This window comes from Panthera tigris, chromosome A1 (assembly GCF_018350195.1).
Source record: "Panthera tigris isolate Pti1 chromosome A1, P.tigris_Pti1_mat1.1, whole genome shotgun sequence".
NCBI classification, from domain to species: Eukaryota; Metazoa; Chordata; class Mammalia; order Carnivora; family Felidae; genus Panthera; species Panthera tigris.
In genome coordinates, this window is record NC_056660.1 from 122,828,781 (window position 1) to 122,853,166 (window position 24,386).

Genomic DNA, 24,386 nt, shown 5'->3' on the forward strand with positions numbered 1-24,386 from the left:
ACTGGTTCAAAAATTAAGTACAAGATAGAAGATGTATTCTATTCATCAGTTCCCTGAGGAGAATGAGGGAGAGGGAAGCCGTAAACTCAGGCTAAGCCATCTCTTTCTGTGATGAGAGTGCCACCATTTTGGGTCAGATGTTGTAAAGTGAAGAGGGTTTGTCTTTTTACGAGTGAGATTTGGAACTAAATGACCTCTCAAGACCTTTCAAAAGCTCATTTTCTGTGATTTAACAATTCGAAATTGTTCTTTCTTTTTTTTCTTTTTTTGGACTGGAGCAAATTGAGTGCACCAATTATTCTGCGATCTGTACCATGGAATATTTCCCTCTCTGCGGATCTGATGGAAAAGTATATTCTAACAAATGCTCATTTTGCAATGAAGTTGTGTAAGTGCTGAATTTAACATATTATTTGCAGTAATGGCGTCTCCTGCAGAGCCTGAAGCCATCTTAGCTACCTGATAAGCTTGCTGCTCCTATGAAGTGTATGAGTGAGATAGCTTGCGATAATTATAATATTTTACAAAAAGAAGCAAAAAGAAAGAGAAAGAGGCAAGAGGAAGAACAATAGTGGATAGTAGGAGGAAAATGAAGCTCGAAAAGGAGACTTTATCAACATCATAGTATTACTGAATGGCAAATAGCAAGAGATATTTAAAGATTTTTTTGGCTCCTAACACTGGCTTCACTAGCACACTGAATTCCTTTTTCCTCCTTGCTGGAGCTCAGTTACTAATTGCTCGCCTTTCATGCTCTGTGCTCATTTGGCTGGCTTGATTTTAGAATATAAAAGTTTCAATTTAAGATCTCCAAAGCCTTCCCTTAAAAAAAAATGATTTCTCTTGTAGGAAGAGACGTGGTACACTTTTTTTGGCAAAGTATGGACAGTGCTGAGTCTCCCTGATGCTCAAGGGCACCAATTTCCCTTTGGCAGATTCCACATAGAGAACCAATCCCTCTCAGATGGCTGTGGGGCAAATATATGGATTTGATTCTTCAATAAAAGAGTTTTAGCAGAAAGCTTTCAGGCATGTCTTTGGATGCAACTGTAGTCCCTTAAGGAAAATGTCTGTGGTCATTTCTCTCAATAAGTGACAAGGAAAGATTTCTTCTATTTCTACTCAAGTTGGGAGCTGGAGAGATTATATACACACTAATGGGAGAGGAATCTGTTCATAGCATCCCATTTTACAAAAACTCACAATTTTTAAGTAAACATGGGTCAAGGGGCAGATCTGACCATTAGTCTTAACACTAGTACCTTTAGCAACACTAATGAAAAGTGGAAAGTTCAGCTTTGGAGGAAGATAGAGTAAGAATCCATAATACTATCAACTAATCAGACCAGGAATAACATTAGATGTTAGATACCATTATTTAAAGAGGACTCAGTCACAGGTGGGAATCCACAAAGGAAGACATTTTGTTGGTCATGTTGGGAAGAGACTAAAAATAATAGAAATTGTTTAAACTGTTGTTGAAGTCTTTAAAAGGCCCAAGGAAAGTTCAAGGTAGCTAGGAAAGATGAGGACATATGCAGGACTATCACAAGAGAGATCAGAACATTCTCATTTCTGGGGCTCCATAGAAAGGAGTCATGTCATTAACATAATATGCAAAGACAGATATTTTGCTTACATAAAGAGAAGAATTTTCTAACAGTACATCTGCAAATAGGAACAAAGTTATGCCCTATAAGTTCATCAGTCCAATACAATTTGCTTTTGTAGTAAAGTCTGGTTAAATGCTTGCCAGCTATTTTGTGGAGATTTGTGTGTGTTTTTTAACAACACATATAGAAAGATCACTACGGGTCAAGCAGTGTGTTGTGTAGGGAGAGGCAATACAAATGGGCAAAGATTTCATGTCAGTAAGGAGTTTGTAGACTAGTCAGAGACAATCTTTTGAAGAGTTGATTACTATGCAATGAAAAAAGACTATAATCAAGAATCATTAAAGGTTCAGTAAAAACTGAAAGGAAGACCTGACCCTTATGACCTCATTTAACATTAATTACCTCCTAAAACCCTATCTCCAAATACAGTCACACTGATGGTTAATGTTTTCACATTTGAATTTGGAGGGGACACAATTTCATCCATAGCAGCTAGGTTGCCAGAACTTTATTTTCATTTTTCATATGTGAAAATAAAATGCATGACAGCATAAACACAGAGAGAAGAAATGAAAGTATTCTATTATAAGATTCTGTGTTAAGTTAAATGATATAATACCACTTAAAGGTACACTGTGAAAAGTTAAGAATGTATATTATAAATCCTAAAGCAACACTAAATATGCCAACAATGAAGATAAAATGGAATAATGAAAAAAAATACTGTATTTGTGCAAGAGAGACAAAGAAAAGAGGTAAAGAGGAAAAACATATTGGACTAATAGAAAGCAAGTAGCAAGATGGCAGACTCAAGGTAATTGTGTTAGTTAAGGATTCTTGAGAAAAACAAAACCAACTCTGTGTGTGTGTGTGTGTGTGTGTGTGTGTGTGTAGAGAGAGAGAGACAGACAGGGAGACAGAGACAGAGAAAGAGACAGAGACAAGAGAGAAAGAAAAAGATTTATTTTAAGTAATTGGTTCATGTGATTATAGAAAGTGCGAAATTTGCAGAGTAGGTCAGCATGCTGGCGACCCAGGGGAAGTATTGATGTTGCAGCTCAATTCTAAAGGAAGTCGAGAGGCAGAACGCTCCTTCCCTAAGAGATCTCAGGCTTTTTCTCTTAAGGCCTTCAAGTGATCACAGGAGGCCCACCCACATTACAGAAAATACTATGCTTCACTCAGAGTCTACAGGTTTAGACACCTCACCAAAGAGGAAATCCCAAAGGTTAAAATATCTCTCTTTGGGGAGGCATATATAGGTAGTAAAACTATTAAAAATGCATATGAGTGATTAACACAGAAGTCAGAATAGAGTCTGTGAGAGGGGGCTGTAGTTAGGCAGTGCCTCAGTCTGTTTGGGCTCCTATAGCAAAAATACCATAAACTGGGAGGCTTAAACAGCAAACGTTTATTTCTCACAGTTCTGGAGTCTGGCAAGTCTAAGACCAAGGCGCAAGGGAGCTCTCTGGGCTCTGCCTTCATGACCTAATCACCTCCTAAAAGTCCTACCTCTTAATACCATCACATTGGGGATTAGGCTTCAACATATAAATTTACTGGGGACACAAATATTCAGTGTATAGCTGGCAATAACATGTGGGAGGCTTTTAGGATGATGTCCATTCTAGCTTGTCACTAGGATGGTGAGTACATAGATGTTGATCTTATAATAATAAATAATTTAACTACAGACAACAATAAAAACAATGAGATCTACTGATTTAAATATTGATCATAGCAGAAAAAATACCTTCACAGTGATATCTCAACTGGTGTCTGACCAAATATCTGGGCACTGTGGCCTAGCCAAGTTGACATATAAAATTAACTGTTACAGTAAGTATATCAGTTATCATATTAAATATGAATGGTCTAAACACTAATTAAAGGAAGAGATTTCAGACTGGATTTTTAAAAAATTAAGTGTGTTTATAAGAAACACACTTTAAAAATAAAAGCACAAATAGGAGAAAAATAAAAGGATTACCATGTTAACATTAGTCAAAAGAAAGCTGGAGTAGCATTATTGATATAAACAAAATAGATTTTAGAGGAAAGGCTTATTCAAAGGATGAGAGTTATATTTTATAATGATAAAATTCTCAATTAATTAAGAAGATACAAAAATCTTACATGTTTATGAAACTCAAGATTTTCAAATCAAAAATGAATATAAGTGCATGGAAAAAAAAAACAAATCCATGATTATGATCAGAGATTTCAATATCCATCTCTCAAAAATTAATAAAACAAGTAAGTAGAATATCAACAATTGTGCAGCAGAATTGAGTAATACAATCAACCATGTGGCCTGATTGACAACCACGTGACCCGAGAACACTGCCCCCAACAAGAGCAGTGTGAACCTTCTTTTCAAGTAAACAAGAAATACGTACCAAGAAAGACCACTTTCTTGTCTGTAAAACAAATTTCAATATATTTAAAAGGATTCAAGTCACAATGGTATTTGTCCTCTGACCACATCTGAATTGAATAAGAAAACAAAAAAATAAAAAAAGTCTCTGGAAAATCCCCAATATTTGGAAAATAAACATCACACCAATAAATAAGCCCTGAGTCAAAGAAGAAATCAAATGAGAAACTAAGAGCATTTTGAAGCAAATGAAAAGAAAAGAAAATAATATTATTTGTGAAAATCTCCCTAAGGCAGTAGTTAGGGTAAAATTTATATTACTAAATATGTATATTAAGGAAAAAATTACCAAGATGGAACATATCCTGTGCCTTAAAACAAGTATAAGTATATTTATCTAGCATTACTAGCGCTAGTAACACTTGATTTGAAAACATATTTTCATGACACATTTTGAATTACGATTGCCCATCTGCTGTTTTCATCTTATGCCAACTGCGTTAGACTTTACACTTAGACTTTTCATAACATCAGTGTGTCATTTGAAACACTCACCACAACACTTTGGTTTTTTCAAATGTTGGTATAAGTTAGATTGATTCTTGGGGGTAGTACGGTATGTTGCAACTAGCCCAAGTTTTCATTCAGTTCTTCAATAAACATAAGCTTAGGTGCCTCTGATTTTCCAGTTAACTATGAAGAGGAAGAGAGAAGGGTTCAAAGTAGGAACATAAGAAATGCTTGTTGAATTACTATTCCAATAAGAACAAAGCACTCTATTAGGCTTTTGGCAGAAAACATGAAAAAAAAAACCAAAAAACTTGTTTTCTCCTTGCAAGAGGTACACAGCTTGCAAATAGCAAATTTTTGTTTCCTTACTTGTAGGTGTATTGTAGAGGCTTTGAAACTTTATTGAATGTGACCCACAGTGAACAAAATATGTTATCTCACCACCTAGAAACACACACACACACTATTGAAGTTGCATTGTCATTTTTATTTTATTCTATTCTATTTACTCTGTTTTACTATATTTTATTGAAAAAATAGTGATGGTAACAAAATAAGTTTCACAGCCCACGAAAGGGTCACAATACGTAATTTGAAAACTTCTGTACTGTACCATCTGAGAATTAACACTTAATTTTGTCGAACATAAATCTGCGTCTGTGTATGTGTGTCTGTGTATGTGTTAGGTGCAACAATGAAAAGGAAGAGGGATATCTTCAACTCACACTGATCAGAACATTGCAAAGGAGAGTTGACCCTAAGGGCCCACGCTTAACCTGGGCCTTCACAATTTCAATTGTCAGAGCCTCTCTTCCAAATATTCCATAAGATATTGTGGGCAGGATTTGCTGCCTCAAAGAGAAATGGAGAAAAGCAAATCAGTCTTTGAAAAGCCTGAGGGAAGAGGAATCAGATGAGACACTGGGGGAGCTCACCATCAGGGCCGTGCCTTCAGGACTTCTTAGTTATTTTCCTTCTTGTCTCTGAGGAATCTCATCTCTATGTTATAGCATTTTAGCTTTCCCCCTTCTCGGTAATTCCCTTTAAAGATTTTCCTTTCTCCAACCTGTTAGTAAAGAAATTCACGTACATCTGTACAGCCAGGGGAGGGATTTTAGGGACAACAAAGGATTAGGGCAAATAAAAGGGAAGCGTGGCCTGACTCAATTCCACCTGTTGGTTAGTCCTAGAGGACAGGCAGTAGCTGCTAGAAGCTGCCAACAGGGACCAGCAGGCCAGTGAGTGGGTAGCTCAGGGCAGACTTCTGAATGCCAGAGAAGAGTAAATAAATGGGCAATTAAGGAAAGAAGTAAGGTTAACAAGAAGTGAGTGCTTCCATTTTACACTAGAGTATTTGCATGTCTTCAAGGTAGGGAGATTGACACTTGAACTACACAAGGTTGAGGATTGGTCTTAATAGAAATAGCCACAAAACAGTAATTGTGCCCAAATGAAATAGACAAGAAAACTCATCTTACTGGGCATGTGGGATGGTCCTGTCAAAACGAAAACTACATCAGACAAAGTTAAATAGGCAAGGAAGGTTTTATTCAATGCAGTAGTTGCAATAGGTAAGAGAGGCCAGAGCTCAGAATGAACTCAGCGGGGTTCAAAGACAAGAAGGAGGATTTTTAAGGTCTGGGTGAGTTAGTGAAAAAGTACTAGAGGAGGGTAGGGGGAAATTACAGGCCATCTGTGTTACTCATTGGCTTTATCTAAGGGAAAAATAAACCCATATCTTTATGACAGGAGGTAGTTTTGCAACTTGGAGAAAAGTGCTCACAAAAAGTTAGGCTCCTGCCCTTCCACAGAGATTAGGAGATAGCCTGCCTGGTGTTTCCTGGTGGCTGCATTTCAAAGGGATGGCTCCTGGGTCCTCCAGAACCCTTCCTGGGTTCTGGGTTGTAAAACTGGCAAGGGGGTTCTAAAAACAATTACATCTCAAGGCAACAGAGAAAGAACTTATGATTATAAGATTTCTAAAGTAAATGCTCTAAGATAAGGGAGGTCAGGAGCTCAGAGTCAGGTAGAAGTTTATCTAAATTTTAGTCAAGCTGAGGGGAACTTGAAGGCCATTAAGGTCATCTTAGTCCAAAGAACAGATGAGGAATTCTGTTACCCAGATCAGTGTTCAGACCAGAACATGGGTTTGTTCTTGGAGTTGCCATACAGCACCTTTCCATTTATTTAACCCCCACCTGATCAGCATAAACGGAGTATTCCGCTGGTGTCTTTTTTTTTTTTAAGTTTATTTATTTTTGACAGAGAGAGAGAGAGAGAGACAGAGCATGAGTGGGGGAGGGGCAGAGAGTGAAGGGACATAGAATCTGAAGCAGGCTCCAGGCTCTGAGCTGTCAGCAGAGACCCTGACTCGGGGCTCGAACTCACAGACTGCGAGATCATGACCTGAGCCGAAGTTGGACTCTCAACCAACTGAGCCACCCAGGCGCCCCTGGTGTCTTTTACTGTAAACAACAAGGAGCCTTCGGTCTTCATTTAAACCAAAATCGTATTTTACACTCGAGGGTTTTTACCGGTTCCTTTTTACACTCCTTCAAACAGTTTTTTAAGTCGTTTGGAACAAGAGATTTTTTTTCCCTTTCCTGGCAGCTTTTAACATTATAGCAAACCTGTGTCTGAGCAACTGCAGGTCACTGTCTCTCACAGTGGCAGATCAAGACATTTGCAAACAAGAACAAAAAAATGTGTTTTGTATTTGAAACTGGACTGGATAAACGGTATTTGATGGCTGCTGTATATAGTTTTAAATGGTTTATCCACCTTCTTGAGTTGTACTTATGGCGGGGGGGTGGGGTTGATAGAAGTTTTTAATTCCAAAGTCACAGGACTTTTTTTGTTTGTTTGTTTTGGTAACTGAGCTAAAAAAGGACTCCTTTTTGGTGGGGGCAGATGAAGGCTCCCAGGAGCCCTTTCTCTCAGAGGGAACAAATACCCTTTCCTTATTTCTTTCAGTTGAAAAATGTATGAAGAAACAGTTGCAGTCACTGAAATACTACTGAAGTTGAAAACTTGACTTTTTCTTTCTTCTTTAATAAAAAAACCACGAAAAAAACCTACTTGCCCCTCTTTGGGAGGCTGTGTGTCAGAGAACCAGGGTCACATACACCCCCCTCTTCCTGCTGAGCTGACATTGTTAGTCATTGTAGCCTATGCAGGCAAGACTGCACTCTCCTACAGACATTTCTGCTCTGATCTTCATTATTTCTCTTCTTCTGCTGGGTTGGGGTGTCTTTGCTCTTCTGCTTCTAGTTCGTGTGCAATTAGCCGTGGTGTCGTTTTTTTGGCACATAATAAACACGTTGCAGCAGGGGGAAAAATGGTAATGCTGTCCTATGGCTTCCATGAAATCCTTGAGAAGGGAAAGACTTTGTCCTCTAGCCCAGGATTGGACTGACATTTGTGTGGTGGCTGTTCTATGGGGGGGGGGGGGGGGGGGGGGGGGGGACACAAATGTCGAGGCCTAAAGACAGGCAGCTCCATGCTCTGGTGGGATTGTGACTGGTTAACAGAATGGGCTAGACTATGAAAGTTCTGTAATTAATGGGCTGTGGAGCTAAGTTTCCTTTCTGTGGGAGAACAGTAGAACTGTAGGTTAAATCCTGTAGAGGATTTTGGTATCCCTGAAAGGTGATAACCATCTGCTTTGGACTACATTGCAAGGAGCTGGTTTTTGAAAATGTTGTTTTGAAGTAACTTGAAACAAAAGTAGGAACAGAAGCCTGACATCCAGAGGAAAAGCCCCAAGCTATAGCTTTTAGAATTAAGCCAGGGGGTGAGGCGCCTGGGTAGCTTAGCCGTTAAGCATCCGACTTCCTCCTCAAGCTCTGTGCTGAAGACTCAGACCCTGGAGCCTGTTTTGGATTCTGTGTCTGCCCCTCCCCTGCTTGTGCTCTGTCTCTCTCTCTTTTTCTCTCTCAAAAATAAAATAAAAACACTAAAAAATAATTTAGAATTAAGCCAGGGATATGATAGATGATGAGGAAGTCATAGACTAAGGAATTTCTGACGGGGATGTGATCCCTTAATCTTATTTATTCTCCTCACCCAATACTATTAGTTCAACTGGAATTTGGGGGAGTTTGGAAAAGCTAAAGCTCTTTTAGGCTTATTTCTTTCCTATGATGTTTTATTCCCTCTGGAATCCTTTCTATGCAATGGAGTCCCTCTACCTCTCTGAACTGGGGGACAAATGATTCACTTAGTAAGGTGGCCTTGTATTTTCAAAATGCTCCATGTTGGATTACAAGCATGGAGCCCACTAATTCGGTGAAAACCACCGCTTTCATATTCTAGGTGACTCAGGTCCTTCTGGAAGTTTCCAGTAGGTTGTTTTTGGCACTTACTAAAATTATTTAATAAAAAGTACATTAAGTGAGGTAAATAAAAATTTGTTCTTTCTAGCATTGTAATAATATTGAAAATTGGAATCAACCTAACTGAGCAACAAGGGAAGAATTTCTTTTTGAGAGAGAGGGAGGGAGCAAGTGAGCGAGGGGCAGAGAGAGAGGGGGAGAAAGAGAGTCCCATGAGGGGCAGAGAGAGAGGGAGAAAGAGAGAGAGAGAGAGAAACAGGGCTCACTCAAAGTAGCGCTCAAGCTCACCCGATTTTGTGGGGCTCAACCTCAATAACTGTGAGATCATGTCCTGAGCCAAACTCAGATGCTTAGCCAACTAAGCCACCCAGGTGCCCAGAAAAATATTAATATAATAAAAATCCAAATATGTGACAAAATATGGCACCAGGCCTCTAAATTCATATTCTATATGATTATATTTGAAGATCAAGAAAATGTCACAGTACATTTCTAAGTGAAAAGGACAGAAAACAATATACAGTTCTACAAAAATTTGATTTTTAACAACTGGGACAATATAATTCAATATATGTTTAACAGTTATGTCTGGGTTTTGAGATTTCATGTCTTCTTATTTCTTTTTTTAAATTTCTATTTTTCCAATTTTCTTTCTTTTTTTTTTTTTTAACGTTTATTTATTTTTGAGACAGAGAGAGACAGAGCATGAACAGGGGAGGGGCAGAGAAAGAGGGAGACACAGAATCTGAAACAGGCTCCAGGCTCTGAGCTGTCAGCACAGAGCCCGACGCGGGGCTTGAACTCACGGACCGCGAGATCGTGACCTGAGCCGAAGTCGGCCGCTTAACCGACTGAGCCACCCAGGCGCCCCTATTTTTCCAATTTTCTAAAGTTGACATATCTTTCCTTGTTATAAGAACAATTGTTCTTCACGCACCTGGGTGTCCCAGTTGGTTAAGTTTCCGACTTCAGTTCAGGTCAAGAGATCACGGTCCGTGGGTTCAAGCCCCTCTTCAGGCTCTGTGCTGACAGCTCAGAGCCTGGAGCCTGCTTCAGATTCTGTCTCCCTCTCTCTCTGCCCCTCCCTCACTTGTGCTCTGTGTCCCTCTCTCTCTCTCAAAAATAAATAATAAAACATTAAAAATTTTTAAAAAAGAAAAAGAACAATTGTTCTTTACAGAAAGGAAGATGAACATAGGGCATTCAGACAACAGGAGGAAACTCGGTTATGACAACATATCTTCCATGTTACAAAGCTGCAAAGGCTGTGGATTACTTTAAGAACCAGGCAGGACTCACTGCAAATGGCGTCTAGAGACCTCATTCATCACCAACGTCTAGAGACCTCATTCATCACCAATGTCCTTCCTTACTCAGCTCTTTCCATGATTTGCATGCTGGCCAAAGGTGCTAATTCTTGTGGAACATACTGTGCTTTTTCTGCTGTGCTCTCCCCTACCGTGATGTGTTTCTTCATGCCATTGCCCCTTTAGATTGCCTGCCACAGGCTTCCCTGTCCAGTGATCTGTTCCCACCCCCAAGTCCTCTAGGCAGCTCGGTGCTTCCTTACCCAATGCCTCCTGCTGAGGTTTGACTTTGATTTACCCTGAATATTGGGCCTCCAGGGGCTGCTCCTCCCAGCACACAATGCCTCAGTGACCTCTCTCTCTTACATAGCTATTCCTGAGGCCCTGATACCTGCTTCTTAAAAGAGGCAAGAACCACAGAGAACATGCCACGTCTCTCTTCCTTTCTCTTCTTTCCAAGGTGGGTCGAAGAAGGGGACGTGTGTGTGGTAGGGGGAGTGGGCATCTGGCATCCTGCTTTACTGCAGCTGGATCTTCCATTGTTGCAGCTCCATTCCCAAAGGAATCCAGGGAAGATGTCAGGAAGAGATGGGGTGTGCTTAGCAAAAAGCGCAGGAGCTCCGATTGTCTCAGGAGCAGGCAGGGTAGGAAGCCCTGGACATTGTGCCAAGCACCTCCAACCATCTTGGGAAGTAGAGTACCCTAGGGACATTACCATGTCTCACCTATCACACCACAGCATATCGCAATTGGTTTATGTCAGTTGCCTATTCACATATGCTACAAAGCAGAGAAAAAGGCCTGATGGCATAGGGAGGATCAGGTCACCTCCCTAGGATTAGGAAGATAGGGGAGTTCAATGTGGTCCTTGCACAGGCCTGGAAACTGCATACCATTCTCTAGCCTCAGAAAGGGATCCTCCCACAGGAGGATTTGCTCACTGATTTCTCCCTTTCTGGATGTCTAAATGAAAATAACTTCGGGGCCCCCATTAGATAGTGTGGAATGGTATTTCTCCCTGTGCACTCTCTCAGAGTGCTTCAGGAGAGCTGAGCATTCCACACCAGAAGATTCTAGCACAGCCAAGTAAGTCTGGAATATTACAATCTTTGCCTTACTCCCAAGAGACAGTCTCAGCTTCATGAGCAAGTACGGACCTGCTTCCCCTGTTGAGAAGCTCTTATTTTCTGGAAGCTTCTAGTGGCCTCATTTTCTTTGTATCCCCTCAAAGAACAAATTTGGGTTAATCTTCAGGTAAGGGGTTGCCTTTTAAAGACACTTAAAATACCTCCATACTAAAATAATATAATTATGCCCAAAGAGTAACCTCTGATTGACTTCTGTCTTCTAAGTAGTCACAGGTCGGTCACTGAGTTCTAGACTTTTATTTATGACCAGCCAATTTTGGCATTTTCCTGAGCATTTGTTCTTGGGGAAGAGTGAAATAATAGGCTTTCCAAGTGTGGTATACAGAGGTTACAGTGGGCAGGCTGGAGATGGATATTCACCCTAAAGATGGTCTTAATATCTTGAATACCTCTGCTTTAGTGATTGTACTAGAGGGGAACATCCCAAGGCAATATCTCAGAGCATCACTCTAAGGACATACGCACCAGGAGGAAAAATGACCAAATGTCATCCAGTATTCTGCTCGCTTTTGTTCTTCATCCTGATACATGGGGCATTACCCTCTGGTGAGTAATTTGGCTGGTTCTGGCATTTATGTAAAGTTGATTTGTGAGCTTTGACACTGTAATCTGAAAGAATGCTTTAGAATTATTTTGTATTTATTTGTGTAAGAGTATCATTTTACTATATCTGTATATCTGTATCTATAGAGAGAGACTATGCAGTTGGTCCACAAATAAAAGACTCCGAGCCAATGTGCAAGGGCCTTTGTTTCCCCATCTATTAGTGCAGATCATGAAACCTAATTTATGGGGACCAGGGGGCTTGGGCAATTCAAGGTAGAATGTGAAAGTGATTGGCAATATGCCCACATCTCAAAAATGCAAAACTTTTGAAAATGCTTTGCCATGAATTTCAGTAGGTCATTACCTTTTTTGTCCTCCTTTATAAAAGAGTTCTGTGGGGAGTTTTAGAGAGACCTAGCCTTAAGGACTGAAGAACTTGATTTTTTACCCATCTACCATGAAATCCTGGGCAGTAGCAACTGTCTTTCCTCTCTCTGTGAAATATGGGGATTAGGCTAAAGGCCTCTTTAAAGTTCTAACATTTCTTAATGTCTTTTCTTTTTGGCTGCCTGTTATGAATCCTCTCAAGCCCAGGCTAACCACAGGTTAATCAAAACTTTACTTGTTATACTAGACTGGCAACATATATGAGACCAGTGATTGCTTGCTACTTATCCATCAGGAGTAGAAGAGTTATTCCACATTTTTTAGGGAAAAAAATGAATGCATGTGTAAATAAAACAGTTTTGGGGTGCCTGGGTGGCTCAGTCAGTTGAGTGTCCCACCCTTGATTTTGGCTCATGATCTCACAGTCTGTAAGTTCAAGAGCTGTGTCAGGCTCTGTGCTGACAGTGTGGAGCCTGCTTGGGATTCTCTCTCTCTCTCCCTCTCTCTCTCTCTCTCTCTCAAAATAAATAAATCTAAAAAAATTATAAATAAAATAAAATTTTAAAAAGGTTTTCTGTTATTGCAAGCTTTCTTGGTAATAAATTAGAATTCTTTAATTCTGCCAACAGATTAAGCTATGGTTTACCAGGTATCACATTCTGCAACTATTTTCATTTATGTCTTGGTTTTAGAACCTCGACACTGGTGGCCACCACATGGAGCTGTTAAGGTAATCTTTCACTATATTCCTCAGGATTGAGATTCTAATTTGAGTTTTCTTTGGGTTTGCTGCTTTAGAATCTTACTTCAGGAAGGTCATCTGTGATGTTCTCCAAAGTCCACTCACATGAACATGGCAGGTACACTGTAGATACATGAGCCCCAAGTAGAGTGATCCAAACTGGGAACCAAGATGAGATTTGGTCATTTGGACACCAGATAGCCCTCCATAGTGCCTAGAAAATGAGTACCAACAATTGCCAGGGGATAGAGGAAGTGGAGGGATTAGTTGGGTGACAGACATACAGGAGGCAGATGATGGTGGCCTGGCCATGGTGGTGGTGTTGGATAAGGAAGAAGGAAAAGAGTTTCTAAGCTCAAATATGATCCCTCTTTCTCTACTCAGCCGAAACTCTCTCCCACCTTGTATCAGAGGCACATTACCAATCTTTCTATGACACTCATAGAGCCCCTGAGACCATCTCCTCAAGTTCCAGCAAACAGAGTCACATCTTCAAGCTGCCACTGACACCAGCATTGTGACTGGATGTGGGTTTTCATCCCTGATGAGACATGTCCCTTCTTTTGTTTTTAGTTTTCCCTAAAAAATCAGGGCATTATGCTAAATGCTTTCACATTTCACAACTTCAAGAAGAGAGTTGGCTTGGGGATTTTGAGAGTGGATGAAATATGATAAATATTTTAAATTGAAGCCTATGAATGTCAGTGGAGCATTTCTTTCCAATTATGAACTTTCAGGGTTTTTTGCCCACTTGGCCCAGAAATCTCTAAGACTTTTCCCATGTCTAATACTCTGGGAATGAAGGAGATTGAGAGAGAAGCTAAATTTCACAAATACATCCACTCTTCTTTTTCCCACCATAGTGTAGCAGGCCTCTGTACCCCATTACCATCAGGAGGTCCTCACAATGAGGGTGTTGTGGTTGTCAGACAGGATAAATTTAGGTTTGGCCTCCACTGCTTTGTGAAGGGACAGCTGTAAGAGCTTTGTGTGACTGTGATAGGATGCTAACTATGTTTAGATTTTCCTAATCAAGTCCAGATGTGACCTACCTGTTTGTGTGATTCTAATGTCATTCTTTTCAAATCAATTTCAGGTGAAATGTCCATATAAGAAAGTAAACTTGAGTTGGTTCACTGGAACAGTGAACCCCTGCCCTGGTTTATATCAACCCATCTGTGGCACTAATTTTGTAACCTATGAAAACCCCTGTATCTTGTGTGTTGAGAGCATGTGAGTACTATTTGTGGGGAAAGAAGAGAAGGAAGAGAAACTTAGTCCACCACAGTTACCATGTACCTCTTCTACCAAGCGTATCAGCCTTGAAGCCAGGAATTTGCTCCAGTTTGCAGAGATAATAATCAGTCCCCAGTCATAAGAGCATGTGGTAATATAAAGCCCACTGGGGTAGAAAGCAGACTCAGTGTACTCTGTGGTGTTTCAGGGCCTTCTGTCTGAACCCTCACATTCCCATATGCCAAGTGATGGATCAAATCCCCTATGCTACATGAAGCTTTGGTTATTCCTTTGAGTCCTGAAATTCTTTGGTTTGAAATTGTGGTTTGCCGTCTCTAAGATACCTTCAATCTTTTATGTGTCTGAAACTCTGAGCTATGATGAGGTGACTGCAAGGTTTGGGTCCTTTTGCTAAGAGCCCCTGTTTAGGTTTTTGGATTTATGGGACATGATTATCAGTGATTAGACACTGAGATCTCACAAAACCACCCCTTCAGGTTTGACCTCTGTTTAAGCCAGTGCAGTTCACAGGGACTAAAATGCTCCTTATGGCATCACAATGCCAACAATCACTTTGTAATTTTATACAAGGATCAGTGTCAGGAATGTGTAAATTCCACATCATCCTGACTAATGAGGAATTGGACCAAAGTGTGAGGGTGTTAACAGAAAAAGATGAGGACTGATACGCCTTATAGATCACAAGCTCAGGCCTGACTGAGTAACTTACTTTCTCTTTCTTTCTTTCTTTCTTTCTTTCTTTCTTTCTTTCTTTCTTTTGAGAGAGAGAGGGAGCAAGCAGGGGAGAGGGGCAGAGGGAGAGAGAGACAGAGAGACAGAGAGAGAGAGAGAGAGAGAGAGAGAGAGAGAGAATATTAAGTAGGGTTCATGCTCAGCACAGAGCCCGAAGCAGGACTTGATCCCACGATCCTGGTATCATGACCTGAACCAAAATCAGTAGTTGGATTCTCAACCAACTGAGCCTCCCAGGAACCCCAAATAACTTATTTTCAAAGAGTTTGCAGCATAGGCCATAACATCTTCCATGGCATCTTAGAATCACGGAAGGATAACTGGATAGGAAAATCCAATAACCTAGTTTTTGTATGTAGTCAATTCCCTTTATGCTCTGGCTCTTAGTTTCCTTAAATATAAAATAAGGATGGTAGATAAAATAATTTTAAAAAGTTTTTGTAGGTCTGACATTTTATTAATGCAATGTTGATTCTGATTCTTGCCTTTAGGAAATCTCATGGGAAGATTAGGTTTCAAAATGATGGAAAATGCTAGCTGAGTGAACTTGGATGTCAAAGAAGATATCTTTTTTTCTCTATCATGACAACCCTTCCTTGCATTTGATAGTGACAGAGACCTGCCCCTGCCGTGCTTGTATCAGATAACTAAAGGTTCCTTCCTTAGACTTCTTTCCTCATTGATGCACTGCCTTCCATATTCTAATAAATAAACTTTTCTGAAAGTCTGATTTAACTTGGTCCTCAGATCTGTGTCTCAATTCTCAGAAATAGAACAAAATGAACATTTGAGCCAAAGGTCAAAACCAAACAGTGGGATTCATCAGCTTCTTGATACTGTGAATGGCGAAGGAATCTATATAAAGGCTCCAAGTTGTCTTCCAAGGAACACAACAGAAGTTTCTTCCATATTCCTATAGCATTTCTTAAAAAAACAACTACTAGGAACTATGGAGCATCGTGCTCTTCCTGGCCATTCCTCTTGCCCACTTGCTGCAAACTCCTTGTTAAACAACTTCACTTTTAGACTCAGTTTTGAAACAGAGACATTTACACACATCTGGTTTGACTCTGCAAGACCCAACATTTCCACTGGTCCCACTTTTCTCCATAGAAGGTGGCCTACATCAGTGGCATCCATGAATGTTCCAGTGGTTTTTTAAAATTCTCTTGACACATTTTAACCTCTGAAACCTATTGGGACATGTTCTTCTCTGGGCTATATTTCTTCTGTGTATATATTCATTCCTAATATGGAGAGAAGATTAACATACACTAATATGCTCTCTTCCCCTCAGCCAGTTTGCTCCCTGCTGACTTGGGAAGAGCATCTCTTCTGCCTCTGAATATCCTTGTAAGACTGTGGTCAGTGTTTATCTGTTCTGTTATCTCTTTGACCTTAACTACTATGCTAATTACAAGGTAGACACAGGGCTCCAGTAAAAAGGAAAAAATCACCTTTGGTCTAGAATATGAAAAGCAAATTGCTCTGGGGGAAATGAAATAGGCTCTATCTTTATGTATGTCCATTTCCACCGCTCTAAGTCCTAGGTCATGCAGGAGCACTGAGAACTCTGAGGAGGATCGTATTCTAATGCTATTGCCTTGATTTCATGTTCACAAATCTTTTCTTCTGTAATGATTGGCCATGAGCACCATGCAGTAGATTTTTCATCTCAAACATTTTAATTTTCATCTCTACAAGTTTGATTTACCTTTCATGTTTCTAACATTTTGACATCTGGAATATAATTATAATAACTATTTTTATGAATGCTAATTCTAATATCTGTGTCAATTCTGGGATGGTTGATTTTCTTTTCATTATGGATGATATCTTAGGATATGCACATTTATGAATGAATTTATGAATGCATAATTTTATGAATTTTATCTTGTTTGACTCCAAATATTTTGATATTTCTAGAAATAGTCTTGAGTTTTGTTCTGAGACACAGATCAATTATTTGGAAACAGTCTGATCCCCTGGAATATTATTTTTAAGAGTTGTTAGGTGGGACCAGTACAGTATTCACTAAGTGGCTAATTGTTGGTCATTATTAGCCACTTAGTCTAATTGTTGGTCTAATCAATGTTCCCTGAATTATAAGTTTTCTAGTATGGCTAACAGGAACAGCCACTATTACCCTATATGAGATCTGGGCTTTGTTACCTCTAATCCTCTCTAGTGGTTCTTTCCTGGCTTTACGTATTTTCCTCACGCACAGGCATCGATCAGTGATATGCTCTTTCATGCTGTCGTCCTGCAAACTATGGCCACATTGGTCTCTCTCCTCTCAGCTCTGTCTCCTCAATTCAGGGAATCTACTTGCTCCATCTGGGATCCTCTTTCCTTTCCTGGGAATCTCCCACAATGCTGAAATCAAGGCCAATCACAGAGCTCACAATGTTTATTTCCCATCTCTCAGGATTTGGCATCCTTCAGTGCCTGATGTCTAGTGTCATTGTTTCATATATTTTGTCTGATTTTTTGTTGTCTTTCCAAGAAGGAGATATATCTGGTTTCTCTTACTATATATTATCTGAAGGTAGAAGTCAGCTTCATCTTTATCATGTCATGAGACTTAGGTTTTCCTCTGACACCTTCTGAAGTCTAGAGTAGCTTAGTCAATGTACTTAGTTGTCATTATTCTCCTTTTTCTAAGAATTCCAAAGGATTAGACTTGTTTTCTGTAATAATACAAAATTTTTCAGTGGATAATAAAACATTTACTTCAATGTTCAATACACAGCAGTACTGTGTATATTTTTTCTGTTACTTGATATTTTTTCTGTTACTTGACAGTAGACATCTCCAAAGAAGGAAAGGAGGGCAGCATATTTATCCAAATTCAGGACTCCCCTCCTTTCAGTGCTGTCTCTAAAACCTAGTCATTGTCGTACACATGCTCTCATTGCCAACATTAAGGGAGCTTCCCGGTAGTATTCCTAGCTCCGGCACCTGTTTTGAATTTTGAACTCCCGCCGTCACGTTCCCTTTACTTTGCATTCTCTAATTATTTATCAGTCCCAGGTTTTTGTCATTGCTATCTTCCCTTTCCCCATCTTGCTCTGCTTGATGATCCCACTCACATCTGCAATTATTCTACTGTCTATACACTCATAACTTGCATATTCACATGATAAGACTGTACCCATATACTTAGTATCAGATATTAGACATCTTAATTTCACTGGCTCCTGGAATTACCTCCATTCTCTTGTCTCAACTATAATCCTGCCTCCATTCTATAATCTTTTAAACCTGACCTGTTAAAAACAATTCTCTCCTGTGAGTTATAATAGAAAAAAACATCTTAGTACGACTTGTAAGATATTTGTTTCATCTGTTACAGACACTGCCTAAAGCCTAACTTTAGCCATAATGAACACTTAGGACTTGCAACAAACCCTATTTACCCAGAAGGTGGCAGTAAAGCACTGCCATTTAGACCAATAAATAACTGACCAGCCCTACAGCGGACTCCTCGCATACCAACCATGTGATTTGGGACAAGTTCTAATGCTCTATGAGCTACAGATTTATCATCATTTAAAATGATCATATTAACAGCACACACCTGATTTTGAGGAGAAGTGACGCTCCAAAATGTTTAAATAGGGATGACCAGGTGAATAACAAATGGGGGCAAGACCTTGGGTAGAAGCAAGAGAGATTTCCTTCACTGCCTGCATGTGAATCCTTGTTTATGAACCTAATGAAGGGGAAGAACTTAAGATGAAAAAGGATTTCAGCAATTTCTGATGTTACTGTCCTATTTTTCCCCCAGGAAGGTGACGTCTCCTATCATAGTGCATGAAGAGCTCTCTCTATGGATGAGAGAGTTGGGAAATGTTCTATCTAATGGACTAAATATTACTCTTAGAATTCTGTGGAGTTCTTTTGTTTTTCTGATTAGATTTTTTTTTTTATCCAAAGAAAGTTAATCAACTCAAAGGCACAAACTTGAGTAAATTGTTTATCATATATTTTCCAAACAAAATTAGGAATTTCTTGGAGTATGGGTATGTGTAGGCAGCCAAAGAGGTTCATTGAAATACCATGCAAACTACAAGACCAATCTACACCCTGGTTCATTTTCTTTAACTGAAATTTTTAATTTGTAATTTAAAATTATTTTGCTTTGTGATAGTAATATGTACTCTTCAGGAAGAATTCAGAAATACAGAAAAATACATTTTAATTTAAAAAAGTAAAAGCAAGCAAAACATTACAATCGAGACTTACGGTCACTGATTTTAGATTAAAATCTTTTCTGAACTCCTCCTCTTTCTCTCTTAATGACTGTGATGGAAATAAAAATAGGATCACACTACACATGCTACTTTTGAAGTGAGAATGTACTGAATAGTAGGTCAATATGCCATTGAAGAAGAAGAAATTATATCTAAATGGGTGCAATAAATACATTAAAGTGAAACTTATTTAAAGATACTACTTCCAAGAATATCAAAATAACAAATGTATAAGGAAAAAAACTCTAACAAAAGGTATGTATAATCTATACCTTGAAATTATAAAATATTAATCAAAGATTGTAAAGAAATCCCAAAGAAATGGAAGTACATACCCATTCATCAATTTAAAAATTCAATATTATAAAGAAATACATTCACTCTAAATTGTTTTATAGATTCAGTATAATCTGACTCAAAAATGTGGCAGGAATTATTTTTTTGTTTTTGTTTTTGTAGCTGGAGTGTTTGTTTTTTGTTTTTTGAGAGAACAACAATTTTATTTTCAAATTTGTATGAAAATGTAACAGGAATAAAGAAGATAATCTTGAGGAAGAACAAAGGTGGAGGATTCACATGACCAGGTAATAAGATTTATTCTCAGCCAATAATAATAAAGAAAATATACTGCTGCAAAGATAGACAAATAGACCAGTGGAATGGAATTGAGAGTCCAGAAGCAGACACACATATGTATGGTCATTAGATTTATGACAAAAAGATCCTAGTAGTAGTAGAATTTTGAAAGCATGTTCTCTTTATCAAATTATACTGAGTCAACTGGATATGCGCATGCGAGAAAGTGAATCTTGACTCAACAATGTCAGTTTGAATTGATATTCAAAAAAAACAATTCAGAAAATCTTTTAGAAGGAAATAGACTTTCATGAATTTAGAGAATACAGATATTGTTTAAACTAGCAAAAAAAGGCATGAAGTGTAAATAAAAATATGGTAAACTGCAATATTAAAATATTAAAATTAAAATTCATCAAAATTTTAGCAAATTAGTAAATTAAATTAGTAAGATTAGTAAAGTAAAAGGTAAACCACCTACTAGGAGAAAATGTTTCCAATACAAGTATCCAACAAGAGGCTCTTAGAAATACATGAAGAACTCCTATAGATGATAAGAAAAACACAACAGCCCAATAGAAAAATGTGCAAAATAAAGGAAGAAGTTATCAAAAGGCTAATAAATTATGCATTACCTCCATTTTTCTTTACATTTCAGCTGTATTTTCCTTATCTAGCTTTTGATCTTACGTTGTAATAAGTCCTGTTCTTTTACTAAGGTGAAGTTCTGAAGAAAAACGTAATTTGTTTCCTTGGATTATATTTATTTTCAGATAGTCGTCATCATGTTTCTTTCATATAACATAGCTCTCCTTAATTTTTCTTTGGCTATGATCAGGGACTGGCATACCTTTCAGCTTTCCCATTTTAATTTCAACCTCAAAATGTACAGCTCTAGCCATACTTCTCTTTGACATAGAGTGAATTAATTTTCCTTAATCATCTGTATACTACTAAATGCAGCTTTATTGCCTTGCCATTTGATCTATCAAATAAGGGCTTATTTTAGTTCTCTCTCCTTTTTTCCTGTGGTGAGAAGTTTGTGATTAAATAGGGAGAGCTCAGCTGGAAAGAATAGGGCCTTTGCTGGAAGAATTAGGCCCTCTCTGCTGTCTCTTCTCTTTTTCAATTGACATGAGTGGCAATTTATCTTATATACATGGAAAGAATAGCTTTGTATTGATTCATTTATTTCCCCTTTTGGATGTGGGAATTTGGAGTGTAAGTTTCCATCAGAGATGAGTGAATCTACTTTTTTAAAATTGGCTTTTTTCATCCTTCATCTCATAGCATCTTTTTTTCATTTTTTTCCTCACCTATCCAATCTATCAAAAGAGGAAAACAATTAAAAAAAAAAAAAAACCCTCTTCCTACTCTTCAAATAGTCTTTTCAATAGAAATTGTGGAGAAATCTGTAATCTTATAATTTCTGCTTCTGAGGGTAAGTTTCAACTTAAGACTTAAGCTTTGACATCTCAGGTTGTTCTTTTTCTTTTCTTATTTTCAAATTTTGCAATGTACTTCAAGATCTGGTCCCCAGGCATTCTTTTTTTTTTTTTTAATTTTTTTTTTAACGTTTTTATTTATTTTTGAGACAGAGAGAGACAGAGCATGAACGGGGGAGGGTCAGAGAGAGGGAGACACAGAATCTGAAACAGGCCCCAGGCTCTGAGCTGTCAGCACAGAGCCCGACGCGGGGCTCGAACTCACGGACCCTGAGATCATGACCTGAGCTGAAGTCAGACGCTTAACCGACCAAGCCACCCAGGCGCCCCGGCATTCTTTTTTTTAACATGCTGACATGAAATTTTGACACACTTCTTGTTTTTGCGGTTCATTTGTTAAAATTCAGAAGAAGGCAATTCTGTGGTCTGGTTTTGCTGTGCCACCCTGCTTTGGTTATCTACTGCTGAATGGCAGATATTCCAAAACTGAGCATTTTAAAGCAATAACAATTTGCTATTTTCACAATTTGGGGAGTTAGCCATTTCATTCATCTGCTTCCCCTGGGGTCAGCTGGAGTGCTGGCATGGCCAGAAGTTACCCCTGCTAAATTCTATTTTGATGAAGTGGATTCTGGAATATCATATATTTCATAATAGATATAGGATTATATATACAGGAATATTATGCATGTGTCTGTGCACCTGTATAGGTAGAAAACTTAATGAAAAATATGGGACATTGGAAATTGTATAGAAAAACTTGATCGAAATAATGAAAGTGCTAAAAATCATTCCATTTTTAAAAGGCAAAACTGCACGGATGCCTGACTGGCTCAGTAGGTAGAGCATGTGACTCCTGACCTCGGGGTTGTAAGTTTGAGCCCTGTGCTGGATGTAGAGATTACTTTAAAAAAATAAAATCTTAAAAATAAAATAATTTTAAACATAAAAGGCAAAACTGCAGACATTTAGCTCATGGAAGAGAATATTGATAGAGAGCATGAGATATGTTTAGGAAGGAAAGAAATAAACAAAGGATATGGGAGAGAGAAAGGAAAAAAGGGAGAGATTCTATCAAGGGACAGAGAGATACACTGTGATCTGTGTGGCTTCAAGGTAGAAAATTAGGGAAATTGAATCATCAGAAAGACAGGTCTCAATTAAAATTAGGGAGGCTTTGTCTAACTGTGTAATCTAACAAAGGAATGGGCTTCGCTGCAAAGGAGTAAAGTCCCCGCTTAATAGTCAAGTAAAGGTTTAATGACTGCTCTTACAGAGGCTGTGGGAAGATTGCAGCCAGGTGCAAGCTTTGTATATCTAAAATGTTTCTCAGCCGTTAGAAATTATGTTTATCTTCTCTATGCATGCAACTGCACCACATGAGACAAAACTTAGGACAACTGAGTACAGAACAGAGTTTGATCAGTGACCTGAGGAGGACAGATTCTGTTGCTATCCAATTCTTCCTGTCGCAAACTAGCTCCCCAGAGGCAGGCTCTCATGAGAAGCTGGGTGGGAGAAGAATCTCCTTGTGCCTGCTGTTAAGCTAGGGTTGATGTCATACCTTGGGTAGTATTCAGGGGAAGCAGAAACCTGTGAATCACAGTCTGGTTCCCAGAAGAAAAAAGTATAGGATGGAAGCTAAATCTGGGAAATAAAATAGCAGGTTATAATATTTTTGCTTGTAGCTATGGGGAAGAAAAGGAGATAAGAAGCCTTCCTCAGGCTTCCTTTTCTTCATGGATGTTTCTGTTGTCTAACCTGTTTATTGTACGTATCATATCACAAGGATAATTTTTACTAACCTCTTTTTCCATAACTAGACCATGAACTTCAGGAGAGCAGGGACATTTTATATCACTGTTCATTGTAATATTCCCTATACCTACTCTAATGCCTGGCCTAATGTAGGTGTTTATTCAACAAGCGAATGAAGAAATAAATGAAAAGGACTTAACCACCTGAGATCTATCACCCCACTGAAGCCGTAACTAACAATATGACGTCTGGCTCTAAAACATTTTCATAGTATGTTTTAAACTAAGACATGGCAAAATCTTCTCAGATTGCCTCTGTGCTTCATCTCACCTTGTCATGATGGCAGTTGCCTAACAATAGGAGTAGGAAGGAGGAACTTCCTCAGATTATCTGGTCTTTTGGTAGATGGAGAACTTCTACTTTATATTTTGAAGGTTTCAACTTTCCTAAAACTTGCTTGTAAGTAGATCTGGCCCTTACTGGCAGGATTCAGAAAATGATAGAAATAGAAATAATTATCAAGGAATGATTATAAAATTAAGAAAGAAATTAAGTATTTGGAATTGATTTAAAAGCTATGGAATACTTACATATTCAAAAATGTTCTGCATTGTGTGACCTATTCAACATCTATATGATTACTATCAGATCTTTGAAAAAATTAAAAATTAAAAATTAAAAAATATCTTTTAAATCAGACCTTTGCAAACTTAATAATTTATGATTCTTCCTTTCTTAGAGATGATTACTAAGGAAGAATATGCCATCTTAATGACTAGCTAGTGTAGAGGTATAAACCAAATATAAGTCTGAGATGAACACTCATCTATAAAGATACTGCTAATCAAATAAAAAGACATGGAAAAGAGGCAGATTCAGTAGCAATCAAGAGGGGTTTAGGTTTTGATATAATAGAGCTTAGAAGCCCCTGGGACTATCAAGCAGAAGGTATTTATACGTTAACATAGCTAAACAATTCTTAACTTTTTGGTGTTGTTGAAATATCTGTATGACCAAAGGGTGCCTGTGTGGCTTAGGCGGTTAAGTGTCCAACTCTTGATTTCAGCTCAGGTCATGTTCTCACGGTTTGTGAGATAGAGCCCCATATGGGGTTCCATGCTGACAGCACGGAGCCTGCTTGGGATTCTCTCTCTCACCTCTCTCTCTCTCTCTCTCTTTCTGCCCCTCCTCCAACTCACACACATACTCTCTCTCTCAAAATAAATAAACATTTAAGAAATGAAAAAGAAATATGTGTGTGACCAAAAGTAAGGCAGGAATAGGTACATTGCTGTGGCGAGGGCTTTCCTTAGTTTGCCAAACACTTTCTGGCATTGAGAGAGGAAACTGCTCTTAAGGAAAGATGTCAAAGCAAGACTTTTGTGTGTATGTAAT

General features: G+C 38.6%; 1 protein-coding gene across 1 annotated transcript; it reads left to right on the forward strand.

Annotated features, from left to right (window-relative positions):
* Nucleotides 1-11,768: 11,768 nt before the first annotated feature.
* On the forward strand, nucleotides 11,769-15,493 carry SPINK14 (serine peptidase inhibitor Kazal type 14 (putative)). Its single transcript, XM_015536511.2, has 4 exons — nucleotides 11,769-11,838; nucleotides 12,918-12,955; nucleotides 14,064-14,200; nucleotides 15,448-15,493. Exons 1-4 carry the CDS (start codon nucleotides 11,769-11,771, stop codon nucleotides 15,491-15,493), a joined length of 291 nt encoding a protein of 96 aa, XP_015391997.1.
* The last annotated feature ends 8,893 nt before the right edge of the window (nucleotides 15,494-24,386 follow it).